This window comes from Metarhizium brunneum, chromosome 5 (genome assembly GCF_013426205.1).
Source record: "Metarhizium brunneum chromosome 5, complete sequence".
NCBI lineage: Eukaryota > Fungi > Ascomycota > Sordariomycetes > Hypocreales > Clavicipitaceae > Metarhizium > Metarhizium brunneum.
Genome location: NC_089426.1, coordinates 3,050,935 through 3,075,804, shown reverse-complemented (window position 1 = coordinate 3,075,804; position 24,870 = coordinate 3,050,935). Strand labels below are relative to the sequence as shown.

The 24,870-nt window shown below is 49.5% G+C and overlaps 4 protein-coding genes across 4 annotated transcripts; 2 read left to right on the top strand and 2 right to left on the bottom strand.

The window, feature by feature from the left end:
• Window positions 1–2,481: 2,481 nt before the first annotated feature.
• G6M90_00g089980 (uncharacterized protein) lies at window positions 2,482–2,940 on the bottom strand (the record flags this gene model as incomplete). The annotated part of the gene is made up of 3 exons (XM_066131366.1): window positions 2,482–2,508; window positions 2,564–2,712; window positions 2,790–2,940. The coding sequence occupies 3 exons, from the start codon at window positions 2,938–2,940 to the stop codon at window positions 2,482–2,484; spliced, it is 327 nt and encodes a 108-aa protein (XP_065987376.1).
• Window positions 2,941–5,239: 2,299 nt separating this feature from the next.
• Window positions 5,240–7,231, bottom strand: G6M90_00g089970 (uncharacterized protein; the record flags this gene model as incomplete). Its single annotated transcript, XM_066131365.1, has 2 exons — window positions 5,240–7,119; window positions 7,189–7,231. The coding sequence occupies 2 exons, from the start codon at window positions 7,229–7,231 to the stop codon at window positions 5,240–5,242; spliced, it is 1,923 nt and encodes a 640-aa protein (XP_065987303.1).
• A 7,002-nt stretch (window positions 7,232–14,233) lies between these two features.
• On the top strand, window positions 14,234–16,723 carry G6M90_00g089960 (uncharacterized protein; the record flags this gene model as incomplete). Its single annotated transcript, XM_066131364.1, has 8 exons — window positions 14,234–14,311; window positions 14,411–14,439; window positions 14,512–14,586; window positions 14,662–14,737; window positions 14,801–15,510; window positions 15,562–15,723; window positions 15,776–16,336; window positions 16,393–16,723. 8 exons carry the CDS (start codon window positions 14,234–14,236, stop codon window positions 16,721–16,723), a joined length of 2,022 nt encoding a protein of 673 aa, XP_065987453.1.
• A 6,247-nt stretch (window positions 16,724–22,970) lies between these two features.
• On the top strand, window positions 22,971–24,594 carry lolP1_3 (Cytochrome P450 monooxygenase lolP1; the record flags this gene model as incomplete). The annotated part of the gene is made up of 3 exons (XM_014686168.1): window positions 22,971–23,157; window positions 23,230–24,404; window positions 24,475–24,594. The coding sequence occupies 3 exons, from the start codon at window positions 22,971–22,973 to the stop codon at window positions 24,592–24,594; spliced, it is 1,482 nt and encodes a 493-aa protein (XP_014541654.1).
• Between the last annotated feature and the right edge of the window lie 276 nt (window positions 24,595–24,870).

The window sequence follows — 24,870 nt, the reverse complement described above, 5'->3', positions numbered from 1 at the left end:
CACGGAGGTGGCGATGCTTTGCAGCAGCCAGGGCGAGCATAAGCATAACGTTCCTTTTTGTCCTTCCAAGCCTGATTCAATATTCAGTCTTCTTACAACGCTTGTTGTTTTCACGCCGTGCCCAGGCCAACGGCCCATAAACATCACCAAGTGCCAAGTCATGCCTGGACATGAAGCACGCCATATTGCAGAAACCATGCCGCTGATCATCAGCCTCTTTTTAGAACCCTTGCCTTCTCGGTTGAGGCAATACAGTAGCTATACTATACGCCAATGCCATTATTAGTTATGCCATCGCTACCACATTCCCGGGTGGCACAAAAGAGTCTTGGCGCAGACTTTGCTGTCATTTCTATGAATGATATGGAGATGATCCGTATTTTTTCCTACTTGCGACAGCTCACAGTCTCACACCAAAATTTGTAATGCCTTCTTCTTTCTGGGGGATCGACGCTCATGTGATTCACACTTATTTCTAATAGGATGAAGAGAAGCTTCCCTCCATGAACCACTATTACGGCATGAAGCTGCATTAGTTGGCATTCAATACCATGGCTAGGCTGAGTCCCATGACAAGAATAGGGGCAGCAATGTTGGGAAGGGTGCATAATGTCACTGCATTTATGCGTTGCAGCTTATGGGCTTCTTCCATCACAGGCTTGTCAGTCCAAGCTCATGGAGGAATCCTAAGGAATGGAGTACCCGAAAATCCAGACAATCTGTTTGGTTTTACCTATGAGATATCGGTTACTATTTCGTCGAGTGTATCGCCCCGCAACAGTCTTTGAATCCGATCCGTAGAACGCGTATTGGGGACGACCTGAGTCAGACACAGTTTGTCCAACTGTACCTGTCAGTGTCCAGCTGCGTCCTGACACCTTCATTCTCTCAGGCCTGAAAAACGAGTCGAGCTGACCTAGAGGAATAGTAGTACCACGTTGAATAAGGCCTGTCCCACAGCCATCACTGTCACATGGCGCAATAGAAGCCCGGTCACCAGAAAACTGTCCCAGATGCATGAAATGCGTGGTATTACTGTCCTCGCATGCTTGATACGGGTCCATTTGTGAATTGGCATTTGTCACGCTCCATCAATGGATTGGCGTAGCTTCTCTGCCGATACGCTGACGTCCCCGGCTGCCAGAATCCCAGCTTTGTCCTGGCACGACGGGCAGTTCAACGCCATGCTTGATGCAAGTCACGACGCATGTGATGCCGCGGCTGGTGACCTCTAGAACAGCGTTGGCGAGGCCTGCCAATAGAAAAGTGCCGGTGGTCTTGACGGTGCGAAAGAGTACAAGTCTGTGTCTTTGTGCATTTCGAAAGATGTAAAGAGCGAAACAGTAGCCAATATCTCTGGTGAGCTACATCCAACTGAAAAACAGCATCTTGACTGCACCGTTTATATCTTGAAATAACAATACGTCTTAAAAGGTCGTCATGAGGATAAGAAAGCCAAAGCATCTCGACTATCGAGTCAACCTTGCCGGGCACAAGGCTGCGATACGGCACGTCGGCGTCAAATCAGGGCCACCGCACCATCATTATCCGATCTGTAGCCAACGGGCTTCATAAGTCGTGTCCTCCAGTCGGCACTTGCATTCTTTTTTGTTATTATTTTTTAAAGGCATCTAATGTCTTATCTCGTGGCTGCAGGTTCTGACGTCGTGACATGGCGTCCTTTGGAAGCGTCTGCAAGAACAAAGACATTCTCAAACGTCGTGAAAATCTAGAGACGCCGACGCGGTGCAGAGTATGCGGTGACTGGAACACGTACTTCTCTGGGCCGAAAGTAGTGTTGGCAAATTACCAAGTACTAAACAGATAATTGTCAGATCAGACCACTTCAATATGAGGGAAAAATTACCACCGCTCAAAAACGGGTCGCCACGATGCTGAATACAGGGTTCTTATGTCAGGTCCCGTTGATATGTCATAAATACAAGCCAAGCTTGGGCGAATACCGGGCCGTGGCCGTATGCAGGGGCTTCCAAGACGGGTATCTATGCGCGACGGCCCCTTCTTGCGGGCGTGATATATCGAATGTTGCGTCTGCACCATGGCTGCTTGTCTGAAGCAGCGCATCTGGATCACGACAATCACCCATCAACCCAAACATGATAGCAAATGTTGTATTGTAACAACGAGCTTAGATGCATCAATTGTAGAGCTTTATCCTATGACAACTAAATCCGCCAATCAGATGCTGTAGCATATGGTTCTCAAATGATAGATAAAATTGTACAATAGAAAGAAAAGATAAAATCCAGATAAAATCAGTTTCAATGATACTACCCTATACGCCTCAGGCTCCCACGCAAAATGTATCCAGATCCCAGACGCTCCGTCTCAGTCGTGAGGGTTGGCGATTCATGCAGTACCAGAAAATTACGCATTAAAAGTCTCTCCAAGGAAAAATTGGTATGATTTGAAGATCGAGGTGGTGCAATTTCGATTCGTACGAAATTATTGATCGAATGCTCAAGCGCCGTTGCTCAACGGAGACGACTAAGCAGGTTAGCGTGCGAGTCACGTGAGGCCCGGCCAGTAGTGTGTCACATACCTTGGCAGCAACCCCGGGACGCTGCTTCAATGTAAATACTTTATATCTCCGGCGACGGTCAGAAGCAAGCGGCATCCGTTCCGGCGCCGTCTTGCTAGCGCCGGGCCGGTCTTGGTCGCCGGGCGTCCGGTATGTAACGCCGTCTTCATCTACAACGGCGCATCAGCTCTATTGCTCCTGAGCCAGCAAGTGGCGAATGGTTTCTTAAACTACATTAATAACCTACCTTGCATTACCATCATGGACGAGACGGTTACCTCCTCCATCATGATCATGTCCGCCTCGACGCCGAGGCGGTCGACTCCGTGCCTGCCAAAGCATAGGCAGGGCCGGGCCGATCCGCAGTGGTTGTTGTGACACTCGCCGCAGACAGTCATACTGGGCGAGGTGAAAGGATTTGTGTATTGTGTCTTTGAATCGAAACAGTTTTGTGCTGGTCATGACAGATGGTCAAGAGAGCGCTGAGGAGAAGAGCAAAGACACGGAGGAGGACAGTGGCGAAGAGCCATCTTTATAGACTGGGCTCGAGACTGGGCTTGAGACGATGCTCAGTTGGTTCATTCTGAAGAGCTATTAAACAAAACATGAACAGACTGCAAAGCTGGTTTCCTGGCGAAGCGTGCGTCCAACAGTGCTGATGGGACCCATTGCGGACCGCATAGGCGGCAGTTGGTGCGTATGGAGGAATGGCATCTGAACACTGCTCCAGCGAGACCCAACTGCTGCTTACAAGTTCACTGCAAAGCTTGAGACTCTGCAAAGCTGGTTTCCTGGCGAAGCGTGCGTGTAACAATGCTGACGGGACCAGTTGCAGACCGCACAGCCAGCAGCCGGTGCGTACAGAGGGAGAGGAGCATCTAACACTGCTCGAGGCCCAACTGCTGCTTACAAGTTCACTGCAAAGCTTCAGACTCTGCAAAGCCGGTCTCCTGGCGAAGCGTGTGTGTAACAATGCTGACGGGACCAGTTCCAGACCGCACAGCCAGCAGCTGGTGCGTATGGGAAGAAGAGCACCTAGCACTGCTCGAGGCCCAACTGCTGCTTACAAGTTCACTGGAAAGCTTCGTCTGAAGTCGTCGCCGCGTGATGGGAGTGAATTTCTGTCCAAATGAAGCCCATTGGCGTGTTGGCAAAGCGGTGGCGTAGGCAGAGTCGTACGACAGGCCTCCTGCGGAGCCGTCAACGGAGTCACTGTCATCTGTCATATGCACAGGGGAGGCCTCATGTACAGAGAAAGAGAAACTGTGATGCTTGGGAAATCGAGACCATGGACAGAGCATGCAGTGCTGGAAAAGTCGCCGCTGTGGGCGGCTCAGTCAGAGCTCTCGATGAAGACCTTTTCTCTGCGGAAGAATTGGATATGGGTATTGTATTAGGTGAGTTGATCCATTGTCCGGCATGGCTTTGATGCTGCCCCTAACTTGTGGGAGGATAGTGTACGGACGGCCGAGACGTTGCGTCGATGAGTACGTCGATAACTCCTGGACTGTAAGCCGGCAGCTTATGAAAATCGACGGGCCCCGTTTGCGTAGCAGCGATATCGAGTAATGAATACTAGAATAGCGTTGGAGGGCACTGCGGAACTACGGATGAACAGAGGGAGTGCGTTGATTCCATCGCTGATCTGGTCTCCCTTGATCCATCATGTGCCATCCCATTTTATGGAATTCAGCGGCTTCGACCACAATCTGTGCTCCAAATGGGGTCTAAATGGGCCGTGCTCGATCGTAGGGGATATGGATTTTACAAATGTATACAGTCTTTGCGGGTGGTCGTAAACAAAGCCTCAGATACGCGTTCTGTGTAGAGACCGTAAACGGCACTAGGGACTACTCGCTACATAACAGGATTCATTCCTGGAAGGGCTTCGGATGCAACAGTCACAGCCGTGACTAGAGTCAGAAGTCAAATGTGTAAACTTGGGATTGTTGTGATGATTGTATTGACAGCTAGAGACTAGCCTCTATGCATAATGGCCAATTTGGTACCCAATGGTTTGCTTGCGGTACACGCGATTTGTGAGTAAACTATCGCAATGCGATGTAGTTTACTTAAACAGGACCTGCAGTGAATAACTGATGTGATATATAACATTTTGGCTTGTGGTCTGGTGTCCTGTTGTGCCCCCGCCGTCCGCCATGAACAGCTTGGCGAGTCACCTCGTACGTGTGCCTATCCCGGCGTAATTCAGAATTCACAGCTTCAGTGGTGCCCATTTCGCAGACGATCTTGAGACTTGCAGCGACAGGGGCAAGTAACGCTGGTTGACGAGGGCCTGGAGTAATCATTCGATTCATCTATGATAACGGCTTTGGGTATGAAAGGTCCTTGGCTTCTTCAAGGACTAGATGATCCAAAGAGCTCTACATACAAGAAGCCAGCGGGGGCCTGATGTCCTAGGTCTCGTGATCGTGGCCCTCGTGTAACCGTGTGCCACAGTAGAAACGATCCGGTGACAAGTCTAGTCTTGTTATAATCTTATTACACATGAGGAGAAGTACAAGGGGAGGCGCGTGACCGTGAGCCGCGCGTGCATCTAAATGCTTACTGAGGGTTTTCTTTAGTTCTGCTGGATAAGCTTTCTTCTCTGCCCTTGTTCCAAGCCAGCACCTCGAGAATCCATCACAAACTGCTCCTCGTGTTAAGAAAAAAGGCGCAAATGGGCTGCCAAATCTATCAGCTCTTCATCTTCCGCAACCGCTCTTCCGCAGCTCTCGCCCTCCTCTCGCGTTCCAGCTTCATCCTCATTTCGGGCGTCAACCCCCTCGACTCTTCCTCCCTGCGTTCCTGCGGTGTCTTTGCCATACTAGATCCAAGTGTATTTCCCTTGGGCCTCTTCTCTACTACCTGGGGACCTTCGGTTCGCAGCCGCTCCTCTTCGGCTTTCCTCCTCTCAGCTTCTTTTTTATCAGCTTCTGACTTCTCACGCTCTTCTCTACGATCTGCTTCAGCCTTTGTCATCGCTGCGGGGACCTTGGCCGCATCCCATGCCCATCTGGCCTCTCCCAGTTCCGAACGAGCCACCCGAAACGCGTCACGGGTTCCTCTGTCACCAGCTAGTTCGAACGGCGTCTTACCCTCGGCGTTTTTTACGGACGGATCCGCGCCCCCGCGAGCAAGAAGACCGAGAACAAGAGGTGGCGAGTTTTGAGAGGCTGCGAGGTGAAGAGGTCGAGGGGAGTGATAGTTTTGCTCGATGGGCCGAAATTCGAAATCGGCTGGCAAGCCGTTATTGGAGAGGTACGATAATAATGCGGGAAGCTTTGAGCGTCGGATAAACGCTTGTAGTTGTGACGTGTGCAAAAGAGCCGTCTCTTCCTCCTCTGATAGCTTTGGCTTCGAAGGTTTAGGGCTAGCAGATTTAGTAACTACTTGTGGCTGTGCCTCTTTTGCTACTTCCTTTGCTGGGTCAATCTCCCTGACCTTGAGCCGCGTCAACTCGATAAATGACCTCATGAGTTCATTCTGAGTGGCGCGTCTTGTGCTGAAAGGAAAGCCTCGGAGCCGGGTATCATTATGCTTTAGGACCTGGCCTTCGTACGGCCCGAAAAGCGTTCTTCGATTCGTAACACCAGTGGCCCTAATAAAGAGCAGTTCTGAAGTGTCTAGAAGAGCTTTCCAGTCACGGAGCAGGGCCCGCACATCATCTACCAAAGCCTGCTCGTTGTAACGACGCAACGTTGAGCCAGCAGAGTGTGCGGCTCCCTTGGCATTGTCGTTTGCAGATTGTGAGCCACCCTGCTTCCTTCGAGTGGTATATCGATGGAAGGTCTTGTGAGCTAGGACAGTAGCTTCGCGGTTCATGGACGTGTTTCCCTTTGCTGCCCTTGGAGCTAGAGAAACAACCATGGCAGCAAAATGTCCACCGCCAATCATACACAAAAAGACGTGAGGTCCTTTGTACGCGGTAGGCGCTAGCGTCCCGTCTTTGGCTGGCTTTGGTATTGAAATGGGATCGACTTGCTTCTTTCGTAGTACATCAGTAAGGTCAGAATGCCGCTGATCTTCTCCCGTCAATATGGCGCGGTACAGCCCGAAGTAGTGGTTCTCCGGCAAGAGTGGCGAACTGAACCAAATCAAGGGCGGCTTGCCACGATTCCCTCTCCCCAAGCTTGATTCATTCGAGGGTTCTTCATCGCCATCGCCTTGTTTATCGACCAAGCGAGCCTGCTTCTTCAGCAACGCGGTCAAAGTAGAGTCCTGTCGACCATCGTCTTCCTCCTCGTCCTCGTCCTCCGAGTCCGAACCGGAGAGCGATTCGTCAAGGTCCTCTATGAGCTTGTCGAATTCTGTCTCGGAAACAGGCTTGCGATTCCGCATTTTTTGCTTCAAGTTATAGTTGTGAAAGTCGGACTTGAGATGACTGCGCTGGTCCTGCAGCGACGAGAAGGTCATACCGCAAAGCGAACATGACTGCGATCCAACGAGGTTCTCGGTCGACGCATCGGGGCTCTTCTCGCTCGGCGTACGGGTGGGTTCTTCATCGACGACATGCGTGCTGTCTGTATCTGCCTTGAGAGTCAAGCTTTCTAGAACTGTGCCAGGCAGATCGTACACTGGGGAAGCTGGTTAGCTCTTCGCATTCGTCGGGTGACGTTTGGATGGCGGGTTTGAGCAGAACCAACCGTAGAGAGGCCGCCGAAGGATGTCGTCGCTTTTGGCCGCCATGACAGGAACTTCAGCTCGAGGAAGATTGGGTTTGCTTCTTGCAAAAGCTAAACAATCTTAGCCGGTGTGGGCAACGCGGTTTTGCAGAAACGGTCGTCGACTTTTCGAGTCGTAGATTGACGCTGGCGGGTGAGTCAAACGGCCAAAGCCCCACCATAAACCATTTCGCTATGACGCAGGGAAAATCAACGCGATGCGCCTGCCTCGCGACCTTGGGTGCCGAGGTCGCCACTGCCCGTCTTCGCTCGGATTTTTGCATCATGGTATTTCTGTTAAAATCTTATGAATACCTTCAAATGACTCAAAAGTCCAATTCCTGGCTACAGGACGCCGTTTCTGTATTCTCGACGCCTGGATTGGCGTGTAAACACTCCGACGCTTCGAAGGAGCCGCCATGTGGGATTTATTTCCTGGAAAATTGTCCAAATATGTTCTAGTCCAAACCCAAATGACACCTCTTTACACCCACTCCTGAGATCTTCCCTCACAGCCGGCCCACAACCCTTGGTACCGACCTTCACGCCCAGTCTCAACATAGTTGCATTCTCACCTACAAGATCTGGAGGATGCCTAGTAGGCTGGATAGTTTCCGTAGTACGCCTGTGTGCAACAAAGCTAAACCCATTGCCGTTTCCAATACGCCGAACCCGACTACCAGACAGCCGAGGCTGAGACTCTGCAAGCGTTACCTGGCGAGCGTCACAGAAATAGTAAAATACATATGTATACTTCCTTGCTCCTGAACCTTGTTACACTATTTGGAAAGGGAATTCATGATGTAGAACCAGGTTCTATCGATGGAAGATGGGGGCGATCTGGATGCAACCTTCCACGTTGGTTAGATTCTTCGTTATGAATCGAGCAGCTTGGGCAAAAGCTAAGTTCGCCAGTTTTTCACAGTCCATGTCTCGGGAATGTCCAACAGCAGCGCAACGGCATCGTAAAAGTCGTGGCATTCCAGCTCAGCCTGGTCCATGTCCTAATCCATCACACCCAGAGTAACTGGGTGATTGGGCTGATGAGAACATCTTAGAACGTTGAAGTTGTGCCTCTTAATGAGGATGGGATCACGCTTTGCAAAACCTAGGGGACAGGGCGACCAAATTGAGGATGGTGCTCGTGGCGATTTGTTCTCCCCAGATGAGTCCGAACATCATTTACGGCCATCAAGCCGTTCTTCAGCTCAACCTTTCGAAAGCCAATACACTGTCGCACGGTCTGATGTGCAGCAGTCTCATTGCTCAGGTTTATGTCCACATTGTAGGAGTAGGTTGTGTTTTTTTGGCAAATCTGCCAAAAGTAGAGGCCTCACACAAGTGCGAGGTCTTAATTTGGTAGATCTTCTGTTTTTCCTTTCAATACGTCCTTTGTGCAGTCCACTTTTGAAGACTCTGAATTTTCTGTCCTAATGCGCATGCTGTTCATTGACCGGAATGAACGCAGCTGACTTGAAGATTGCCAAAGGTGCAGGGGATCAATATGGTCGCAGAAAAGTCGGCCAGCCAGTCCAATTTTGTTGCATTTTGCACGCCCCTCCTGGCCACCGGGCTTAATTGCATTTCGTAGAGCGGATTTTACGTCGATTCTGTCAATTACTTGTCTCGCGATTTCACAAAACAGCCGATCATTCAATAACGCTTAATCCAGTCTTGGTATCCAGTTTGTTGATGGCTGTCTCTGTGGATATAAGCAACTCGCCACCATTCTGTTCACGCTCAGAACTGCAATAGATAATTTCCCCTGGCTGGCGGTGACATTATCGACAGTAGCATGCAAGGCGGCGTGCTCATAGTTCTCACCCAAGTCAGTCCGTAGAAACCAGTCTTCAATCCTGCCATCTCTGGGAGGCGCTATTAAGTGAAAATCTCGGAATATGCCTAGTTAAAGTTAGCGGAGGCATCAACGGGCTACTGGAAAAGAAACTTACCAGAGAGCCACCACTGATCTTGGTCTTTGATAGAAGTGCCATCGCCCCATTGAACGCCTTGACAACCACTTCGTTGGGCTCATTCCGGCCAACAAAACCCGAGATTTCAAACTCGGAATGATTTCTGGAGCCTTAGGCATTTCAATCCAAGGATTCGTTAACCCAAACATGACCAGCGCTATCAAAGACGTCAAAATTTAGCCTCAGCTGAGAGTCTCCAGCCCAGGTCGACAGGACATGGAATATGTGTCGACTAGTACCCGTTGGGTTTTCCGTGGGCACATATGGCGGACAAACAGAGATGGGGTACCGAACATTGGAGTACCAAGGCTTGCCATAGCCTTGCAGCAGCTGTCAGTGTCCTGGTACCATCAACCTTTCCCAAGGGGATCGGGCGAGATCTTGTTTGATCTGGTGATTCGACGGTAGAGGAGGTCAAGTGGAAGTCCCAACTGCTATCCCATAGTAGCGACGTCTTAGGGATTTAATTTTTTCGAATAGGTAAACAGTTCTTCTGAACACAGTCTTTTTGCAATAACTTGGACGAGACTTGTGTTCTTGGAGTGGCAACCTCTTGAGCTGCAATCTAGTGTCTTCCCATGTCGGCTGGTTGACGCTGTACAAAGAAAAACGTTGTATAGACACCATTAGGTGAAGCTAAGAATGGAATGAAAGGTAAAGGGAAAAAACAGACGACCGTTTTTGAGAATATCTTCTCTTCTGCCGGTAAGTTCGTGGCAGGACCTGGTTTCTTTTCTACCCAACTGGATGGCAAACTGATGGAGTAATCAAACGGCCATTGCCACGTACATGTGGAGACGGGTACCAAAGACTCCGGAAATAAACTATGAATGAGACAGTGGATGAATATGTAATGACATTACGTGGTGAGGAAGATTACCCATCCATCTTCCACCCAGCAAGAATAGCCCACGAGGCGCGAGGAAGTCTGCAAACCTCTGAGCGAATCTCCGCTAAAACGCACCACAACAACACTACTATGTTATGGGTGGTTATGGCATTATCCATGGAACAATAGCCAATGAAGTTTATCAGAAGCTATGTGTCGACATAACGAACTTGAGCAGGAGCGTGTCAATGGCTTGGAAACTTCCTGAGTCGTCTTGCGGGGAGGTCGGGAACAAGACGCGAATGGATTGCATCGTTTCGACAGACAGGCTACATGCCACGATCATGAGGAGTAATGGAAAGAAACAAGAAGCGCACCAACAAACCAGTGGTAGCACTTTAAATTAAGAGCCGGTGGGGAAACCGCTCCTGATGTGATCGGGATTTTTAGAATGTTACAAGGGAAATGCTTGGTTATGCCAAGATAAATCTGTCGGAGATGGTGGAGCCGAACTTGAAATAGGGTCCACGACTCCACGCAAGAGCAGGAAGTGCGTGCCCGTCGCGACTTCCAGAACGATGCCAAGTTGCCAAGTTGCCAACAAGCCACATCCATGCTCGGTTCATATCGCGTCCTGCCAATCCCTTCATCGATCCAACGCTATGTATGTACTACCCTCGATCGATTCCCCATACTACATGACTGGGACCTGGCTCATCTGCCCGTGGGGAAGTTTTGACACCAGTAACCCCAAATACGTAGGCTGTGTGTAGGATAGCCACCATTTCCAGGGTTGTTGGGCTAAGGCCTCCGTCGGTTCCTCGGGCTGCACAAACAGACTCCTCGCCAAGAGTCTCCAAGACTGGCACCGAAGACTGCGTTGGCACAAATCGTTGGCAGTGTCAGGCTCAACCCTCTGTGGAATCATGGCCTCTCTGTAGTCTGTTGCTATCTGGCATTCTTGTGGTCCATCACCAGGGCTCTGCTCTCGGCGCCACAATCTGGTGAACTCGCTCCTGGCCAACATTGGACTCGTCACCTGGATCATGATGCGAGTAGTGTAGAGTCATCGTTGGACCCCTATCTATTCCCAGTCGGCATTGGCCACACTTCGAAACACAATTGGCCTTGTACTCTGGCAATTTGTTGCTGATTGGCTCTAGACTTCACTCACCGATGCCGAGGAACCGAAAGGCTAGCGTTCGTCAAATATTGAAATGACAACCTCCGAAAAGACCAGCCCAACGTGGGCCATCGTGCACAGTCCCCACGTGTGAGCACTGTTATACAACTCACTGATGAGCTTGATCAGAGAGAGAGCCCGCCATGCATGCCAGCCATGTTTCGTCTCTATCTTGTCTTGTCTTGTGCCTACTTGTGTGGACGCCTGGTATGATTTGACATCCATATACAACGCCACGACAGTAGCTGACACCATTTTGTATCTAGAACGGATATGATGGTTCCCTCATGGGTGGTTTAAACGCCATGCCATCCTATCTACGCTATTTTTGGCATGTACGTTTGATAGAGCCACTCGAGACCCTGTAATAATCCCCAAGTACTAACAAGAGAGAACAGTAAAAGCGCTGGTTCTAGCACAGGTTTGGTATTTGCTATGTACAACACTGGTTCAGTCGTGGCAATCTTCTTCACTGGCCCGGCCAACGACTACTTCGGCCAGCGATGGGGCATGCTCACTAGAGCTCTCATAATAGTTATTGGTACCTGCGTGCAAGCGCCATCTACAAGTCACGGCCAATTCCTCGCTGGTCGTTTCGTACTTGGATTCGACGTCGGCTTTTGTTGCGTATCGGCATCATGCTATCTCAGTCAGCTAGCCCATCCGAACTGGCGGGGAACGCCGACTGGATTGTATAATTTCACATGGTACATTGGGAGCATCATTGCAAGTCAGGTTGGCTGTATACGGCTACAGCTTTATCAATACAACACGGCATGGAAAATTTCCATTTGGTGACTTGTGGTGACTTCTGGTATTGTTGTGTTGGGCGTCTTCTTTCTACCCGAATCCCCTCGCTAGTTGATGGCAAATCAGCGGTAATAGTTTAAGCTCTTACCATTTACCCCTCATGTTGAACAATACCGGAATCACTGATCCACAGAAGGCGCTTGCTCTCAATGGCATCAACACAGCACTTTGTTCAATAGGAGCCATCCTCGGCGCTCGCATGACTTACGCCGGCCTCTGCTGCTTCACACTATCGTCTTTGCGCCGTGTTGCTTCACTGACCTGACGGGCACCAGCAAATTGTCAATGGACAACCCGTCCAATACGGCAGCTGCCAATACACAGTGGCATCCATCTTCAACTTCGGTATCATCTTCTCGTTTGGCTGGACACCCGTACAATCCATGTATATTGCAGAAACTTTGCCGACAGCAATGCCATCCAAGGGCACGGCAAACGGCAACTTTGCTAGTTCTGCTGCTTCTACCGTCATTCAATACAGCAGCGGGCCGGCTTTTGAGAATATTCGTTATTACTTCTATCTGATATTTGTGTGTTCTGGGACCTCTTCGAAGCAGTGTTCATCTATTTCTTCTTTCTGGAAACTAAAGATGGTACACTGGAAGAATTAAGCGGAGGCGTTTGAGGCTCCGAACTCAGTTAGTAAGAGCTTAGACAAGAGAAGCGCGCAAACCGTGGTGAATACTCTGCATGTGACGGAATACTCAAAGTTGGAGGAGAGCGTTTGAGTTTGACACTGGTTCTACGCATCATATGTACACTTCTCTTTAGTTGGGAAAAGTCGACTCAGAGTGCGCTTATCATAGTGAACGGAAACGGTAGTGCAATGGTATCTTATTTGACAACGTTGCGTGTAAATGGGTTCTGACGTCCTATCCAAATTGACGCAATGGTAAAATAAGACAGCGGTACAGGCTACGCGTATCATTCCTTGGGGCTTTGGCACAAAAGTGAGTTATGAGATGACCCAAAGTGGACCCGGAATTTAATATGTAATTATTAGTGGATATTGCAAGAATTTGCAGAAACTGACGAGTGTATTATATATCGCAAAACACCCCGAAAACTATCGGCTCAGTCAGTAGGCAAACTTGTCGTCAAGTCGGCTTGAAACGACACACATTCATGACGCCGGCTTGAGGGAAAAGCCTACAGAGTGTTGGAAACAAGTTCAGGCATGTAGAATCAAGATTTCGAATAGTTGGTGTAAATAATCCCGGTGAACAAAGTCGACGCATCCCGGTATTTGGATGGTGTACGCCGACAAATGAAGATGAAATGAATTAAGAGACCCCAGACTGACGGGCGAATCAATAAAGCAATGCGTAGTGCGTGCATTTTCTTGGCTCCCGAAATTAGATTGTTGGGAGAGACGACGTTGGTCCGAAGCCTCTCCGTCAAGTTAGGGCCAACTGCTGAGCAAACCTGCTTGAGCATGTGCATGAGCGCATTGGTACGTGAGGTGATACGAGCGACTTCGTGATTTCAGAAGCTGCCTAGACTCGACCTGCCCAAGCCCAAGGACCAAGGGCAACCAGTGGTGTTATCTGGACTCGTGGCCAAGGCTTTTCTATGATGCCATGCGCCATTTGAGCGATAAATGACAGTCTCCTTTCTTCGCAACTGGAGGCTTCTCTATGAATCGCATCAGCTCCGCGATGCGTGTGTGAGGGTGAGAGTGTTGACGGTGGGATGAATTGTGTGAGGGTGCGAGTTGGTTGTGTCTGGTCTGGTAGTTTTGGCAGCCGAGGCGCGCGCCTTCCCCACCCCTGGATCAATTTGGTGCAGCTGTCTGCCAGTTGACTGCCGGTTAGACAGTTGTTCATCCCCAACTGTCTACATGACATTGGACCTCAGGAGTCAGAGGACTACTCCTTTATATCCTCGAGAGCCTCAAGAGCAAGCCAGTGCCATGTACCTAAGTAGGATTTGATAATCGGGTGAATCTTTTTGCGCGGATTTTTCACGGACGATATTGACCAGCTGCAGGTATTGTGTTCTGGTTCAGTTCCTTCCATACGAGACAATCTCCGACTGGGTGTTTAGCGCTCGACAGCGCCCACCCTTTCTTCCACCAAAGTGGGATTGACGTCGGAATCTTTGCTGACTTCTAGTTTTACTTTTATCCTGTCCACGCAGCATTCGCGCACTCGCCCGGACTGCGCAAGGGGAATCTTCCGGCCTTCCCGGAACTTCATTGACTTCGTGGTTCTTGAATTAAGACAGCCAGTCATGAATATGCAAGATTTGGTGACGGTGGACCCGCCAGCACTATCTGAATCAAGGAAGCGATTGCGAACGTCCCATGCGGTAAGGACATCCAAGACGTGGGCAATTCGATGCCATGGTACAGCTACGACTGAAATGTGAAGGTGGACCTGGCTAACTTTCGACTGTTTCTGGCGTTAGTGCGACGTATGCCGCGGTCGTAAGATAAGGTACGTCGATATGTTGTCGATATCTGCATCCCAATACATGCTTGGCAAACGAGGTGACTAATATTCACGTAGATGTGACGGCAAGCGTCCCTGTGCTACTTGTGTAGCTTCGGACCAGCCTTGCGCATATGGTTCTGAGGCTAGCTCGTATGTAGGCCATCTGGCAACTCTAGGTGGAAGATGAAATTGCAGTTACGACGAAGCTAACACGGGGATCAACAGGCGTGGCAAGACAGACTTGGTTCTTGATGGAGTGTTACGAATCGAGAAGGCTCTCAATCAACTGAACTCGACTCTTGTAAGCAGTTATCTGCCAATTGGCTGTCTTTGTTTGCCCAGATTCTCCAACTAACTCTCGCAGGCTCAACATACACACGGACCTATCCCAATACATGGAGCAAACGTCGCATCTCCAGCTACAGTCCCAACCTCAGCGAGCCCCTATATAGACTCACCACCAGTTACGGAAGCTGAGCCTGGTCGTGCGTCTCATCCAAATCCCAGGACTTCGACCACTGCAAACAACGCTCGCAATGCCCAAAGAAATAGTTTCGAGAATGCAGTTCTTGACTCTATGCACACATCCACGACCGAGTCTGTTTTGTCATGGCACCATTTTAACATATTCCCATCTCTACGCAATGGTTACACATCCATCTTCCAACTAGAGCAGTCACGGCCCGTATTACCTATTAAACAATCCACCATATACCCTTATGTTACCCCCGAGGACGTCAATTGCATATTAGAGTCGTTCGAGCACAAGGTCAACTTTTGGTATCCAACCATGTCTCAAAGACAAATTGAACGAACAAAGCTGATGTTGAACTCCGGGGTAATGTTTGAAGATAGTGTGGAGGCGTGTATCGCTTTGTTGACAATGGCTCTCGGGTGCGCTAGTCAAGTTACAACAGATATGGAGGTTGGCAGTAGTGTGTCAGATCAAGATGCCAAGCGGAGGGCATCCAAAAGACAAATGGGCGATGTTTATTTTGACGCAGCGCTGAAAAAGTCATATGTGGCGCATCTGGGTGTTACATCATTGTCAGCTCAGTGCCTGTTCTTCGTTGGGTGAGTGCCTTTCATATGACCATGCTTTCATGTTGCTAACGGATAGTGTAGGCTATACTTTGCCTTCCTCGCGAGGCCGCTTCAGGCTTGGGAGTACATTGGTGCAACTGCTGCCAAATGCATGATGCTTTTATCCTATCCGCCTGATGAAGCATCTCATGATGATAGAGAGCGTATACGAAGGATATTTTGGGCGTGCTATATCCTCGAAAGGTAACGGGCTCATCTGCACCATCTGTTGCAATTTGATACTGACAGATATAAGTGATTACATTGCCGAATTATCTGCTGGCCCCGTCTCTGGCATTTCCCGGATAGAATCCTCCATCCCTCTCCCAGGCACCTACAACACGCATACAAATCCGACCGAAGAAGAGCAATCTTCACTCTACTTTCTTGCGTGCATTAGTATACGGCGACTATTAAACCGGGTGCACCAACTCCTCTATGCCAGTGGCACTGGTGCTGCTCTAGACACTGCTCGCTTTCCCTGTATTGTTGCCGAACTCCAGCATCAACTGGACGAATGGCGGAACTTTTTACCCCCCGCATTGTCCTTCATCGTGGACACTCATCCGACATCGAATGCAGCCAGTGGATTTTTGAGACAGCGATATCTGACCTGCAGGAGTGTCATCTACCGTCCGTATTTGATGTGGCTGCTTAGTGGAAGTCGTGGCGGCAACGACGACTTGAATGTTAGTTCTCCAAGTCAAGAGGCTAGAAAGAACTGCAAAGAATGCCTAGATGCATGCTTGATGCATATTCTCAACATCAGAGGGTTTCCACAAACCGTCCTCGTCGACACGTGGATCTGTTCGCTCTCGTGGGTCAGCTCTTTTCAGGTTTGTTATAATGGTGGCAGCGCTAACAATTTTACAGGATGGCATGTGCGATGCTCATTCTCTTGGCCGCATGTCGTGTCCCCTCACTAAGAAGCCTAATCGACCCCGACGTTCTAATTGCTGGTGACCACTTGAAACAGCTTCTGTTGGGATGGCAACGAATCGTAGGTGGACAAGGAAGTCCTAGTGTTGAGCAGAGTATACGGATTATTCACGAAGCGGATAAGTTCATTAGAGAGACGTATCTGCCAAGCCCGAGAGAGGATTATACAGCGCCGAAGAGACCAAACGATTCGCCTGCTAGCTATGATGGAAGCAATTACCCACGGCGTCAGTTTCAAGATATTGAAAAGAGTATATTGCAATGAGCAACTTTCTACGATTTTTGGATCCACATGCAGATGAACAAGAACATACATACGACATGTCTCCAAACAGACCTGCCCATTTGTATTCACCTGCCGTGATTCATTTTGAGAGACGAATCTAGTAGCTACATTTTCAACCAAATCAAACATCATTTTTCAGCTTGTCTCTGTGCTTTCGATCGTTTATACGCTGGCGTATTGCTGAACAAAGCCGAGGTTGCCTTAGCAGAATCTATTAGCTAACTACGTCTAACAGCCTTTTATTGCCAGGAGAATTCGGACATACCAATGTCCGCTAATATACTGAATTATGATAGGACATATACGTATATTCGATGCTATTCCATTTGGTAATTATTGCCCCAGGATCCAATGGCACCCACAAGCCGCCAGGTGATGGAACGGAGTGTTGGGCCGACATCTTAACTGCTACCCTCCAGTTTGCGCATTATTGCGTGCTTTCAAATTGGTCCGAACAACATATTCCGTGTTAGTTCCCCAAGATGACAGCAGAGAACATGACGACGGCCGTGCCAAAGTTCTCAAGTGCCCCAGGCTGGCACGGGCACCCATAGTGGTGATCACGAATCCCGATGCTCAGGTGGCACCAAGCTCAGTCCAGTTTTGACCGCACGTGCAAAAAGAGGACGAATAGTTGTTCAAACTTGACCTCGTCCCCTTGTTGGCCGTGTATATTGTTACACAAAAATGTTTCAGAGAAGCGACTGTTTGTGCGTCGCATATTAGGATTACAAAGTACGCTCCCCTATAGTTTTGTGCCAATCGAATCCTCAAGTGGCACTGACGCACACTGTTTTTATTTCAAGATTTCAACCAGAAATGTTCGGCACCCAACACGAATTCGGCATCTGATGCCGACTGCCACCCAAACCAACACCAGGCCCTTGTTCAATCTTTCCCCCTCCTTTCCGTGGCTGCGACAGGGTTCTCCTCGGAGTAGTTGCTACTCGGGTACCGTCTTCGCCGACTCCCAACCAAGCGTTGACCAACTAATTTATCGGTGAAAGCGATGTACATCTTGCCCCTCAGAGTTACAGTCTGTGGCAGAATCTGTCCCAGCTTTGTAAAACCGGGCGTGAAAAATATGAACACCAGAAGGTCATTGAACTCTTCGATGCGTTTATTCTCCAAGGACCAAATGACCGCTAAGCAATCAAGATAACCTGGTCATTGAGAGCAATACGCCAAGTTATACAAGGCTTTGCCTACTTACCTTCATGAAGAAGGCGTAGTGCATAGAGGTGATTAACTGGTACAGCCCACTACTCTTGCTTGTGTGAACCGATAATTACCTAGATAGATTCTCACCTCGGCAACTCGGGAATCGCCTTGCCCCAGCTAGAACAATTCACGGAAGACGAAATCACGGAACACTATACGAGACCCGAATGTATTCCTGTCGTTCCATGTGATCCAACATTCCTATTACGCTCGCTGCCCCCCTATTTTGTTGAATCAGTAGGGATGGCGAGTTACGATTCCGCGACGCTTTCCCTGCGAGCTCCGAAATATCGATTAAGATACTAGACTTTGAAGTATTCCTTTGTGGCACAGTCAACGACGTGATATTCTGTTATTGATAGCCTACACGTCGAGCAAGACAATACCAAATTTGTCTAGAGCACTTCTATTGCAGATTCGTCCCCCAGAATATATAGTCCATGACATATCTAGTGGCAAAATAGGCTCTGCTTGGAGCGAAATAGCGGATATCTGGGCTCTTGGGTGTATGGTACGTCATTCTTGACAAGTCTGAAAGGTATAGATCTGATTGTCTATAGTTGTTTCATATCGAGATAGGAGGTCGGCTCATTCCAAGATGGAGGCCCCTGAATGACCGCCACTCCTGGGCCATTCAATTTGGCGGACGCGCACCGGAATCTTGGCCTGAACTTGACAAAACTCAGGCTGAACAACCTGGAAATTATTAGGTTTATCAATCATTTCTCGTGTAGCCTGATTTGTACCGACGTTTCAGCATCATCCTCGTACGACCGAAGAAATATGTGGCAGAAACGCAAGGAAAAGCTCGCTCCGCGTGAGGGGTTGGATTTTCTCAACCTCGTCATGAAAATGGTTGTGACAAGTTCTGACGAACGGACTCTGATGGCGGTGCTTTTGACTGACCCGTTTATGAGAGCGGGGAGGCCCAAGAGAGAGGAAAGCACATAGACGATATGCTCCGGCCGTTGAAGACGAATCTTCATCAGGCTATGACCAAAGTTACCAATAAGTCTGGAACGAGGCTCCGTCTCTGAAAGGCACGATGGAATATATTTCTTCTCACAATACTGAATATTCAAGCGTACATATTCAAGCCTACAATGGCGGCATGCGACTGATGAGATTCAGCCGACTTGGTCATCCACGGCACGGCATCACTTGCGGCAGACGGCAGTCGGATTGCACGCTTTACAACAGCTTATCGGCCCCAAGCGCCGAGAGGCGTCCCAAGTATCTGTGGTGATCACTACATTGGCCTAGGATGTTCATAAGCCTTTGGCCAAGTTGTGCGTGCGATGCGCCAATGCTGTTAGCGTTGGCTAATTATGCCCTTCTCCTACCGAGTCGGGGGATTTCCATCACGTCATGGCACATAAGATGTCAAGCGTGAGTAAGAAAACACACAGTAAATATTCACTCGAAAATTATTCTGCAACAAGACAGTAATGCGCGCTCTTGAATGCCGCTTGCCATGATATCCAAAAACCGAAGTAAGCAATTATTACTCTACTTTGTGCCAGGGTTGGACAATAAAGAATGTGAAAGAAAAGCTAGATAGGGCTACCTACCCAGGGCGATAGCAGCTATCGAATTAGCTGCTCATACATAGTTGCAAAGCGCCACGCGTACAATCCTGCCAACACTGGCGAAGTTTTTGCGGCCTGTGGAACTAGTCAGCACTCATTTTTGACCATGACATCAGTAAATCGCAGAAAGCACGGTGTCGAGGGCGCGATTACGAAACGCGAGAGTATTAAGTTTGGACTAAGTACAGGCTTCTGGAAGTCGGCTGGAAATTGTAGGTCATCAAAACCAGACGATATAAATAGTTGTCGAATCCCTCGAGGGCTGGATGAGAACAATGACTAGCCCACTTCCATAGACCTCAAATACCATTCGTGGTGTGTTGTTGCTTCTTTGCTTATACTCTTCACCTGTATTAGCATCGCCAACGCCATCGAATCTACGCAAGATATATTCCCCATCCTTGACCATGTACCTCCCGATTCTGTCCATAGCCTTATGTGCGACTCTTGTCTCTGCTTCTGCGCTTTTACCTAAACAAAAACGCCACAACACTGGCCAACACCATGGCTCAACCACTGGGGGCACGAACATTATGGGGATTCCTGCGGTGAGTTGCCACGTATCCGTCTGCAACGCCACGAGCTAACACGAGTATTTCGCAATGTACCAGGCAGTAGTATACCAGCATGTCAAATTCGAGGGCAGTTACGTTATTATCCCGTTGGACGAATCCATCTGTATCCGTCTGCCAAAATCACTGTATGGATATCAGCTCGGGCCCAATATGCTCTATTGGGTCCAAATTGAAAAAATAAAACGAATGGCGAAACAAACAAACGCTAACAGCGCGAAACAGTGTATTCAAGGTGTCTTCTTTAGCGATTGTACACCCGTCAGCCGAGTGCTCTATTTTCGAGTAAGCTGATATGTGGACTTGAATGCCTTTTCCCCTTCTCGCATGGTGCCGTGCCTGACTTGAGCTCTAGAGACATCTTTTGCGAGGACATGATTTGGGCGTCGATTAACCGACACATCCCGGATTTGAGCGTGATTGGGTCCAACGATGTCACTGGAAGTGTCAGGTGCCAATGGAGGAAGTGACCGGTTCGAGATTTGCACGACGACGTTTTGCGTTGGAAGCTGGACGGCGTTGGGCGTGTCTGCGCTTGTGCGGATTTTGTTCTATGTAAATAGGTGTTTCCTATGCCGCCATGTGAAAGGTCAGAGGTTGGAAGCCACGGCCACTTGGAAGTGAAGGTGGATGTGACACTTCGAAGCGATCAAGACGGATCCAGAATGGGATGGAAATGATAGACCTGTTTTGGCGTCTGGCTCATATTGACGTTAGCTTGACGGCGCTTCTCCGTTGGGCGGTAGGCATTCCTATAGGAACAGCGTTATATTCAAATTAAGGTCGTTTAATAGCGTGATCGGACAGCAGATAATGCAGACCTCGACCTCGGGGCGCAATGTTCTCAACACTGTTCATGGCTGGTCACCAGCGTCTCGATAAACGTTGAAGGTCACAAGCATGGCCCACGCGTGGGACGTTGAAACAATTCAAAACCAAATCTCCGATGACGGAAAATCCACACATGCCATAATGGTTCGTCGGCCGCCGGAGTGCCCCTGGTTGCTTGTTTGACCTGGGTGGTAAATGAAGCTCACGTGGTGTCTCGGGGCACGTGGATGTACTTGGTACTCGTTCGGGTTTACGCACACACCTTGAGCCTTAAGGCTCCAGTCCGCTTCAATGTTGTCTCAGCAGCCAACTTCGTCTGCTCAGAGCTCAGCGCTGCAAGATATGCGATTGAAATTTTCAAAATATTAACGTCCACAATGGCGATTGCGCGTGCAGATACTCTCGGATCTTCATCTTGAAGTCGGTCGGCAATACTTGTCCTTCAAATTCCCCGTGATAGCGCCATTTCTGCTACTGGCTGGCGATATCGGCCGGCTGATTGACTACAATGATTACAGAACATTCCTCCGAGGACAGACATCTCGTTACGAAAAGGGTTCCCTAGTCCTAGGAAACCACAAGTTTGACGGCCTTGGCCATGGCTCGGGCCTGGCAACAGCCCAGCGTCTCTACAAGGAGTCTAGGACCCTTTGCTTGCGGATCGTCTCGTGCTCTTAACCCAGTCTCGATGGGATAGTCCAGATTCCGACATGAATATTCTAGACTGCACACTCTGGTCCTCAATACCAAATCACGCGTACGATATTGTACAGTTAAAGATCAACGATTTCAGCAAGATCGACGATTGGAACCCGCAAAAGCACGACGAGATTCATCAAGTCGAGGCTGCTTGGCTACGCGAGCAAATTGCTCTTCTGGCAGCGGAAGGAGGGCAGAAGCCTAGAAAATTATTAGTGGCGACGCACCTTGCACCGTGTATAGAAGGCACTTCCCATCCCGATCATAGTACGGAGTAGCAACCCTTGAACGGCGGCTTTCGCTACCGACCTCATTACCCAAGATGGTGCCCAAGATGGCTTGGACCATGTCAAAGTCTGCGCTTTTGGCCACCCGCACTATTCAACCGACATAGTACGAAACGGTATTCGAATAATTTCTAATCGACGTGGCTATGTGGCTCCCGGAAGTACGAGTCGGAGAGGAGCATCGAAATGCGGGCGTTGCTTCTCACGACTTTGATATTACCATGACGGTTACTTTGTAGTCTAGTAGAATCTCTTTTCGATGCTACTTCATGTCTACTTTACTCTCGCTTCCAGCAACCGGCCGGCCCAAATGTCGCTTATTCCGCCTGTCCTGTGGCAAAGGCCACTACTACTCTAAGCCTATTTCCCCTTCTTCCAGATGCTCCACCGTCAACCTAGGGGTGCCCATATGGAGTAACATCGTACGAAACGGTCCAGGTTGATGCTCAGTTTCGCAGCTCGCAAGCGCAGCAATTTATATGGCAATTGCAGGCGCCAAAGATGGCTTTGCCGCGGTTGAGCTAAACTGCTTCTCAGGCTTAGACATGTATCAATTGGCGAGAGACTTCCTCTTGGATCAGTATCATGATCGGCACTAATTTGACCCATCGAGGGATTAAAACAGCATTTATGCATAGGTATATCCCGAAGAGATAAAGATGCCAGGGACCTGCTATCCCCTGTTGCTGAGTTCATCGTCGTACAAACCCGTTTACCCACCAACTTCGTTCAAAGATCCGCACCGCGCGCAGACATGCCTGAGCATCGTACACTTACTCCGTATACAGGCGCCAAAGGAATATTGTCTCAAACGCCTTGTCATTTCGGGGCCAAAAGGCGACGGTGCGTACGACAATAGACTCGGGATTATGCATCGAGACGCATGAAGCCGGGCGCCTCATCACGCGGCACGTGATTCAGCGTCCCAGCCGTGTGGTCACTGGTGATATATCACATAATCCCTCCGAATCCTTGCCACCGCGTCCCGCAGCAAAATCTTCATCATACTAGTCTGTAACTGCCCGCAATGTCGTGGTTCTCGACAGTGGCGGCCTCGATCGTGACCTTGGCCCTCGCCTACCAGCTAACGTCGTTCCTGCGCCTACGCCATGTTCCTGGCCCCTGGTGGGCGGCCTGGACGCCGTTTTGGCTTGTGCTCATGCAATTGACGGGACGGATGCACTGTATCCTGCACGACCTGACCAAGAAATACGGTAAGTGCCATTAAGGCCGATAATAAGTCAAGAAACAAGCCGTGAGCTGAGACAAACCCATTGTCTCCATAGGGCCCGTTGCGAGAATCGGCCCCAACTGGGTCGTATGCGGCGATGCCTCTGAGCTCCGCCGCATCTGGGCAGTGAGATCCAACTGGACGCGATCATGGTGGTATCGCGGAATGCGCATCGACCCTTACAGGGACAGCTCGTTTTCCACCATAGACGACAGGGTGCACAATGCTATCCGGAACAAGCTGATCCCCGGCTATGGTGGCAAAGATGTCGACAACCTGCACCAGCATATCGACGACCAGATTGCCAACCTGGTCAGGCTTATAGACACAAAGTATGTGTCGACTGACCAGAGCCGCTACAAGGCTGTTGACCTTGCACAAAAGGTCCAGTATTTTGCACTCGACGTCATATCCACGCTTGCGTTTGGCAAAACCTTGGGCTATCTGGCCGAGGACCAGGACAAGTTTCGCTACATTGAAACTACGAACCAGACCGTGTATATCCTGGTGTCCACTACACTCATACCCGGCATGATTAGTGTTTTGCAGTCTCCCTACTTGAAATGGATCATGCCCCGGATCGAGGATATGGCTGGTATCGGCAACGTAATCAAGTTTGCCAAGGAAACCGTTGGCGAGCGGTATGGCGCTGATCCTCTCGTTAAACAAGACATGTTGGGATCGTTTGTAAAGCACGGGTTGGACCAAAAGGATAGCGAAACAGAGGCACTGGTACAGCTAATTGCCGGGTCGGATACCACTGCCACGGCCATCCAATCGACCATGCTGTTCGTCATGACTTCACCACAGGTATATGCACGTCTGCAAGCTGAAATCGACCAAGAAATCGAGAACGGACGCATCTCGTCTCCCATCACCGATGCCGAAGCACGGGGGTTTCCATACCTCCAGGCCGTCATCCTCGAAGGTTTGCGCATGTTCCCCCCAGCGGCAGCCTTGTATCCCAAGGTTTCTACCCAAGATGAAGTCTTGTGCGGAGTGCCCATTCCCGCAGGCACAAACGTCGCCTGGTCCCCTTGGTCCATCATGCGAGACCGGGACATATTCGGCAACGATGCCGATATATTTCGGCCAGAGCGCTGGCTGGACTGCAATGAAAGGTCCAAGCCCATGGAACAGACTGTCATGATGGCCTTTGCAAGCGGCAGTCGCTGGGAATGCCTGGGGCGGAATATCGCCATGATTGAATTGAACAAGGTCTATGTCGAGGTGAGTACGCGAACTCGGTATTGGTATTTTTTTTCTTCGCCTTCGAACAAAAATGCTAACTTGGGTTCAGCTCCTTCGACGATTCGACTTTACGCTGCTTAACCCATTGAATCCGTGGAAGTCGTTCAACGCAGGGCTGTTTAGCCAGACTGATCTCAATGTTAGAATCACCCGGAGGGCGGGCCGATGAACATCGTCCTTGTTTCAAACGTTCCCACCCCGAGGTCTTGCATCTGCGCGAGGACGTGGACGCGGAGCAAGTTGTTTTGCTTTTAGCAAACACTCCTGATTATGTAGGATACCAAATTGATGCAGAATATCCCCGGAGCCCACAGTGAAATATTCAATACTACTGCTTGGTGCAAATAGAACCAAGCAAAATTCCCGATCCATGATGGTATAAGTCGATGGCAACGTAGTCAACACCACCAATCGGGTACCAAACCGCCCACACCCTATCAGACCG